General features: G+C 29.6%; 1 protein-coding gene and 1 long non-coding RNA gene across 6 annotated transcripts; one reads left to right on the forward strand and one right to left on the reverse strand.

Annotated features, from left to right (window-relative positions):
• Window positions 1-499: 499 nt before the first annotated feature.
• On the forward strand, window positions 500-2,369 carry LOC139872709 (uncharacterized). The gene is made up of 3 exons (XR_011767141.1): window positions 500-928; window positions 1,863-1,984; window positions 2,134-2,369. It is a non-coding gene; the product is annotated as an uncharacterized lncRNA (long non-coding RNA).
• Window positions 2,370-4,627: 2,258 nt separating this feature from the next.
• LOC139872717 (uncharacterized) lies at window positions 4,628-7,238 on the reverse strand. Of its 5 annotated transcripts, none has more exons than XR_011767147.1 (5): window positions 7,079-7,238; window positions 6,434-6,573; window positions 5,722-5,802; window positions 5,086-5,222; window positions 4,628-4,775 (listed from the first exon to the last, which is right to left on the reverse strand). XR_011767147.1 is itself a non-coding variant. In XM_071860643.1 (4 exons), exons 1-4 carry the CDS (start codon window positions 7,222-7,224, stop codon window positions 5,188-5,190), a joined length of 402 nt encoding a protein of 133 aa, XP_071716744.1. In that variant the 5' UTR covers window positions 7,225-7,238; the 3' UTR covers window positions 4,872-5,187. The 5 variants fall into 5 exon arrangements, 3 of the variants coding, with proteins under 3 accessions (XP_071716744.1, XP_071716753.1, XP_071716759.1); XR_011767146.1 differs by having other exon boundaries at window positions 4,628-4,809; XM_071860643.1 differs by lacking the exon at window positions 4,628-4,775 and having other exon boundaries at window positions 4,872-5,222.
• Between the last annotated feature and the right edge of the window lie 1,128 nt (window positions 7,239-8,366).

Below are 8,366 nucleotides of genomic sequence, written 5' to 3' on the forward strand. Positions count from 1 at the left end.
TCCGCTGTGCATTTGTTCATTTAAGAGACATTACTTGGAGTCATTCATGACATATTTCAAAAGACGTTGCATTCGAGTCGTCGAGTTCATCAAGATTATTATTAAGTCAATTATAGTTAGATATATTATGAAATGGTATGCATATCGTCAACTTTCGATGTAAGGTAGTTTGTCTTTTCAAAACGAATGCAATGTTTGTAAAATGTATCATATAGAAGTCAAGTACCTTGCGATTGTAACCAACTATTGTGAATCGTTTGTAATCGATGTGGACTTTGTCCGGATGAAATAGGACGGGTCCTTTCAATATATATATATATATATATATATATATATATATAGGAGAGATCAAGGGATAAGTAACATAATAGGGATAAGGGGATAAGTAAATTCGGACCACGTATCTAAAAAACGCGGAGAGGTAATATGGTCATTTGATAATTCATTTTAATTTTAAGACACCAAATAATAAAGGGAAAAAATAACTTGATCGACTGTTTATGTTCGTCAAACACACAACGTTGCAAAATCACAGATTCATTATCAATTTAATCATCAAATTCATTGACGATTTAATCATAAATTGATCATTCAAGTAGAGTGAGTATTGAATTGATTTTCGTTGATGAATTTGATTAGGTTTTTCATAAAAAAGGTTCCTAAACTCCGTGGGCGCTAATTTTACTGTATGTTCTAGAGATCCCCATCAAATTCAATATCACAAAATCATTATCATCGTCACTACTATTAATTTTTACACAATTTATGTTCGTATATATTTTTCTATTTTTCTTCATTCACAACTGCATTTGTAGTTGATTTTGATGGTGAACCTATGTGTAGTCCGCAAGTATTTCAAGTCAATGAGGATGTTCATCAAGCTGTTTTCAGGTTCATCAAGTTTCGAAAATAACAGTGAAGGGACAAGGTAAATTGTTTTTGTCAATTCTTAGATTTCTTTTATGCACTCATAGTGTTTGATGAAATGTCTAAGTGAATTATTGTACAATAAAAACTTTGAGTTCCTTACTTTTAATGTCAATACTTTTGCTTCCTGTATAACCAGTTTTAGAATTTCGGTACTGAAATATTAATCCCACTGATTTTTCCACTAATTATATCTATTATCTAATGCCTTTTTGTCTATATTTTTATCCAAACCTTTTAATACTCAAATGCGCACAGGAATCTCGTAAAGATATATTTTTGAAGTTTTTATAGGTTCATATATGATCATTTCCATTTGCATTTATAGTTCATAGTGGTCTCTAGACTCTTGTTTTGCATTTTATAACCCAAACTAAAGTGAATATGTCTCTTAAATTGTCATGATGGAACAAATGTGTTACCATTTGTTGTTATTTTTTTTTGCCTGTGTACTCTTGTTTACCATGATGTCGATTTTCTTCAAGTTTAAACCTTTTGGTCATGGTTGCAAACAAATTCTCTTATGATCTATATTCATTGTGCATAGATATAGTAAAATTATATGGTCACGTCGAGATTAATTCGAAATAGGTGTTGCGTATCTTGCTACTCTTATGATTTTCGTTACCTTTCTTATTATGAAATATAATGACAAACTAGGTCAATAAATTAGTTACATTCATTTACAGTTTCGGTAGGAACTAATGAATATTTAGATCTCCAATTGATGATTTATTTTGTTGTATTGCTAAAAACTTGATAACTAGTAGTAGTATGATGTGCATATGAGAACTCAAAAGGATTTATTCCCAAGGTTATCTGAATATGGATCAAGTCTGACATGTGCTTGATTGTTTATTAGCTTCAGGACTTCAATATTTGAGAAGAATATGCACATATAGTTTTCATCTAAAGCTTGTATTTTTAAATTTCAGCTACAAACTAGTATCTTGAACCTTGAGTATTTATATAAAAGCCTTTTAGATGTGTGCTCATACATCTACTATGTGTTTGTCGGTTGATGTTCATATTTACTTGGTTCCTCTTTTATTCCCAGGTGCGTCCCCTAACTTTTTATTTGCGGGTGTATAAGCATTTACCCTACTATTTTATTAATATGTTATATGTTTTATCGGCTTAATAATGAATCATTTGATTTTTTCCTAATAGTCATGTTTTTGCTCAATATCTTAGATTTGTATGCAGGTAGCAAGGAGTCTGAACTTTCAGATTTCAAAGTATTTTAACAAAGGTGGCTACTTTGTTGATTTCAAAGATTTTCAAGTATTGATATTACCTACTCGCCCAGTTGTGTTACTAGTATTAAACACTTAAACTCTGTGTGACCATTTTCATTGTATTTATGTAAAAGGTTGTGGTGAACAACGAAGGACAGCTATTTTGACATCTTTATCTTTATTGCTCTACTCTAGATGGGAACTATTAGGCATTTTATGCATTGTTTTGTTTCTTTTGTATTATCTTATACTCCACATCATTTTCTAAAGTAGTTATTCACTCATTCAAGAATTTTTCTAGGCAAGATAGTAATAATAACCTCAAATCACCTTAACATTCATCAGATGTATAATAATAATCTCGGAACACGATAACATTCATCAGATGTATGAAAACATATTAAGTGATAAATTTTTTAAAAAATACACTAAAAAATAAATTTAGCGACAAAAAATTAATATTGAAGCATTGAAATGTTAAAAAAATTAATATAAATTTGATATTCATATAATAATCTCTGACGAGATATAATTTCAAGACGCTAACTTTCATCATGTGTATAATAATAATATTTAAACACAATACATCATATGTATAATATCTTATTAAGTGATAAATTCAAAAAAAAAAAAAAAAAAAAAAAACTAAAAATTAATGTTTATCATCATAAATAATAACATTGAAGCATTTAAAAATAAATAAATAAATAAATATAAATTTAATATTCATATGATAAGTGGTAACATACATTGAATGGTGTTTAACGATAACATACATTGAATGCATGTTAACTGATAAGTGGTAACATACGTTAAATGGTGTTTAACGATAACATACATTGAACGCATGTTAACTGATAAGTGGTAACATACATTGAATGGTGTTTAACGATAACATACATTGAATGCATGTTAACTGTTAAGTGGTAACATACGTTGAATGGTGTTTAACGATAACATACATTGAATGCATGTTAACTGATAAGTGGTAACATACATTGAATGGTGTTTAACGATAACATACATTGAATGCATGTTAACTGCACCTACAAAGTAACTAATTTTGTTCAAATACATTGAAATCTGAAAGTTGAGACTCCTTGATACCCGTAACCTGCTGCATACAAAACTAAGATATTGAGCAAAAACATGACTATTAAGATGAAATAATTCAGGATTAAAGCTGATAAAATATATAATAACATATCAACGGTCCAGGAATGAAATTTCAATAAATAGTAGTCTTCTAAGCCTTCACCAGTTTAATTATTATTATTACTCTTATATACTAATTTCACTGAAGCCTTTGGTCCTTTAATCACCCAAATACGACACCAAACACCAACTTTACAACATACCCCCTTTTATACTATAAGTTCAATATTTAAAAAAAAAAAAGAATAATAATAATAATAATAATAATCTACTTAAAGATTAAATAATTGAGGTAAATATTATACCTCAAATTGCATTCTTTGATGACAAAACTCTCACTTTTTGTTATACTAATCTTGATGATTTTCTCAAGACTAATGGACAATCAAATTGACACAATTGCAAATACTCTAAGTTAATTTACTGGTCAAAATTGCACATAGTAGTTAACAAGGATGCCAGCTTGGGTAACAATTTGATAGGTAATAATTACAAAAACTTTATAGATTTTCAATAAAAAAATAAATTGTAATTATAATCAGTGTTGTTAAAATTTTTGACAATAATAATCCGTAGTAATGTAGTACGTAGTATTATTTTAAATTATAAATACAGATGAAGAGATATTGTAACGAAATTTTAGTTGCAATCTACTGATACGAAATGAACACTGTGCGTAGTAATGAGTTTCGATATGCGTAGTGTTAAATTATTAGTTGTCTTTCTAAAAAAACAAAGTTGGAGTTCAATGTGTCTACTTTTCTAGAAATGTCGAAAATGTTTTTTGACCTCAAATGTCAGGGTGTGTTTGGATTTGCGTTTTGACTATTGACTATGCGTTTAATATAATTATAAGAGCAAAACATGTTATACATCAATATTGTTTGCATTTAATCGGTCATTTCGCTAACGTAATAATTGGATAATTAACATTTTAGTTATTGGTAAATCAGATTATTGGATAACTTAAGGAGTAATTACTAATTAGTGAAAAAAATATACGGAAAGAATTGAGTATCAGATTATCTATTTTTCTTTTACAAATGGTAATAGCAAAATATCTTAAAATAACCAAAACATTATATATTGTCATATGGTAATAACAAAACATCTTTAAAGTATATCAAAAAAGCAAACAAACAAACGAATCAACTGAAATCTCAAAATATACATAGGTAACTCAAAAAGAGCCTCATCATCCTAAATACAAGATAACCCATACCTTAAAAATTTCTCTTTGGGCTCTTGTCTTTGGAGATGGGCTTATCTACTCTTCTATTCTATCCCTTTCTTTTCTTTAATCTTTAATCTTTAATATATATAAATCACATGTACTTATTTAGAAAGTTGAAATGCATCTTCTATGAGCAGGAACTTTCCTCTTTTTCTGATTTAATTCTTCTTTCCAAACATTCCCAATATCTTTTGCTATTTTAATTGCATCTAATGATACACCTGCAAGTCCTTTTCTTGTTTCAAACAAATAACACTGGTCCAGGGGATAGAATTGCAATAAAAAGTTAATGGTGTGTAATTAATAAAAAAAATCACAAACTTAATAAATAACCTTAACTGTGATTTACAGCTCATATAGTAGAATATACATACACCATTCATTATCTTCTTTAATTTATCAACAATAGCAGACTTATTGTATAATTTCGTAAAGCTAGTAGCAACAAGTAAACAACAACATACAATCTTAGTTTTACGTATAAAACTTATTAGAAGCATGATAATGAAAAACATATCCATGAAGCATTACCTTTCCTTGACCATCTATCAAACTCGAACCACGTCGTGTGTGATCCATCAATATCGAGAGTTCCATACTTTCATCTCCAAACTGCTCTGTTATCTCGAGCCTTCAAAATACTGAATCATTCATCATAAGGCGGCCAACTGAAAAACAATTTTAGAGTACGCAGGGTCAGAATGTGGTCGAGGAGGCGATACTGATCTCGACAACAACTTTTCTCAACCGACCTATTCCGGAAGTGCAGATTTCGATACTGCTAAATTAAAATATAGTAAATAAATACATAAGATACTGCTAACTTAGAATATAGTAAATAAACACATAAGTTTAACACAACACTGAATGGTACCCATTTTAATATGTTATAAAATACCATGGATCTGCATCAAATTGTCATTAGTTTAACTTAATCAGAGAATCATGATCTAGCAAAAAAAAAAAAATAAATAAAAAAAAAAAATAGATTTCATAAAATATATAGTCAAACACATTAAAGTCAAATTCTTAACACATTAAAGTCAAATTCTAACCATTTTGGGACCACGACATGATACGAATGACAATGTAAATTTCTCGTTTCATTTGGGCCCAAAAAAGTATAAATCGAACTATACTTTACTCGTAAACATGAAAAACTGTCACCTTGATTTGACTTGACCAAGAGCTTTTGCAGAATGTAAAACTGCAGTCTAGACTCCCATATCAAATTCCATAATGTTGTAGCTGCCAATGTAAATCAAACAAAAAAAAACTTATCACACAACAAAAGTCATTTTATATAGTAAACAAAACTAATTCTCTTACTGAACTCACATTATCTAAAGATTTAAAATTAGTACTTGTCAAAAGTGAGTCTACTCTCTACCAAAACCAGCTTCTTTTTATTGGTCCACTTGAAGGCTTATAACATTAATGGATAAATTATGGACAGTATGCTAAGAACCGTCCACACCAAGATAATAACCTATTTTCAACTCCTTGCAATAAATCGATATTTACACAAGTTTCCAATACTAATATACTAAAACATCCGAATAGATTAAATCTGCAACCTAGACAGTTCTACTGCAAATCAATTGCCAAAAACATGTTTGGTTGGTCATCTCAAATAGGTGAGATAGCAAGGTTAACTAAAAGGTGAAATGGTTCAAACAAAATAGGTAAGAGTGTAGGTTGGCGTTTAGACAACCAAGAGACTAGATTGTCACAAGAATAAAAAAAAAAAATAGATTACGACACCAAAATGCCAGAATATAACTCAACAATCAGCATCACCATTAGCCCCCAAAATACTAAATACAATCTATCTATGAACTGGGTTCAGTTAAGGTATTAACTTAGAATCGTTGATTACCTTCCTCCAAATTCATGGGTTGGTTATAAGAATAGGGTACGTTGTCTGCTTCTGAATTGTTTACAGTAATATCTTGTTCATGACCATGATGTCCAGGCACAAGTGGTACACGTGTTGTCCTCATTATTCTCTTTGATGAACTGATGAACACATAAAAGCATCCAATGAGAAGTTATGAATATTAAAAACGCATATAAACAACTGCAAAGAGAATGACGCAAAGGAACACATGAAAGCGAAAAAAGACAGATAACTTGAACATAAAGCTAATGGTTGCATAAGTATAAGAACTAAGAAAAACAAAAACTATATATGTGAGAACAAGGTTACCATAAAAGATGGCATGTTAATGGCAAGAAACAACAGAGATGTATTTTAGAAAACCAAACTATGTGTATGTATTCAATTCACAAGAAAAGATGTTGTAGATATGTAGCTTTTATCATCCATATCATGTGTTGTAGACGCATGTAGTCCAACAAAAGTGAATCCTTCAGTTTCACAAAGTCGAGTAACGATAAATTTCCACCATGAACTAATCCGTTATATTATGCAAACTAACAAACTTAGAGATGAATTACATGGTGAATTTAAACAAACTATCAGCTAATGCTTGCATATCAGTACATAAGATATTAAAGTTACATCTCATATATGGGGAAAGCCTTGCTCATGTATAAAACAAGGATTTTGAGTATAGGGCACCAAATAGTTGGAAAACAGCTTGAATTTATTCCTGCAGATGAAAGCAAAGTATGAAAATAATTAAAAATAAAAAATACTATTATCATAAGGATAAAACATGTAAACATATACGAGTATTATATTAAAAAAAAAAAAAGACAGCTGGTTACCAAATTTTACCATAGAATCACATCACATATAGTTCTTATTACTGAAGAACTAACTGTTGACCGATTGTTTCGGTTTCTTTTCGCATGGGAGCAAATGTCTGGCCACATCTATAAATTGGAACGAGTTCTGGCCGAATTTCATATACCATTCATCAATCTCTCTCTCACAAATATATATATATATATATATATATATATTATAATTATAATTATAATTTTAATTTTAATTTAAGATTAATAATAATAAGGGTATGTTAGCGAATGTTGTAAGTGTGTAAGTCGAAATTCTGTCCGTGTAACGCTACGCTATTATTAATCATTGTAAGTTATGTTCAACCTTTTTAAATTAATGTCTCGTAGCTAAGTTATTATTATGCTTATTTAAACCGAAGTAATCGTGATGTTGGGCTAAAATATTAAAGACGGGGTAATTGGGCTTTGGACCATAATTTGGGTTTGGATAAAAGAACGACACTTGTGGAAATTAGACTATGGACTATTAATGGGCTTTATATTAACTAAATGATACCTCGTTAATTTAATATATATACTTATAATTTGACGTATTTATATATAACCACATACGCTTGACTGGGTACGGTGGGCGGGATATCTATAAATACCAATAATTATTCATTTGACCGGACACGGGGATGGATTAATAATCAATAGACTTGTTGAAACAGGGGTGAATTACATACAAGGGTAATTGGTGTAATTGTTAACAAAGTAATAAAACCTTGGATTACACGCATTCGATAACCTGGTGTATTCATTAAACAAAGTATTAAGACCTTGTTACAATTCAAATTCCCAATTAGTTGGAATATTTGACTTCGGGTATAAAGATAATTTGACGAAGACTCTCGCACTTTATATTTATGACTGATGGACTATTATGGACAAAAGCGTATGGACATATCGAATAATCCATGACAAAGGACAATTTACCCATGGTACTAAACTAAAATCAACACGTCAAACATCATGATTACGGAAGTTTAAATAAGCATAATTCCTTTATTTCATATTTTATCGCACTTTTATTTACTGTCATTTTATTTATTGTATTTTTAATT

Source organism: Rutidosis leptorrhynchoides, chromosome 1 (genome assembly GCF_046630445.1).
Source record: "Rutidosis leptorrhynchoides isolate AG116_Rl617_1_P2 chromosome 1, CSIRO_AGI_Rlap_v1, whole genome shotgun sequence".
NCBI classification, from domain to species: Eukaryota; Viridiplantae; Streptophyta; class Magnoliopsida; order Asterales; family Asteraceae; genus Rutidosis; species Rutidosis leptorrhynchoides.

Bases quoted from the DNA above. Each gene is read 5' to 3' on its own strand.
- LOC139872717 (XM_071860643.1), bottom strand. From the start codon at position 7,224: ATGATAATAGTATTTTTTATTTTTAATTATTTTCATACTTTGCTTTCA. The intron at 6,574-7,078 runs GTAACTTTAATA...TGTGTTCATCAG, and splicing joins GCTTTCCCCATATATGAGAT to TTCATCAAAGAGAATAATGA. The intron at 5,803-6,433 runs GTAATCAACGAT...TTACATTGGCAG, and splicing joins ACCCATGAATTTGGAGGAAG to CTACAACATTATGGAATTTG.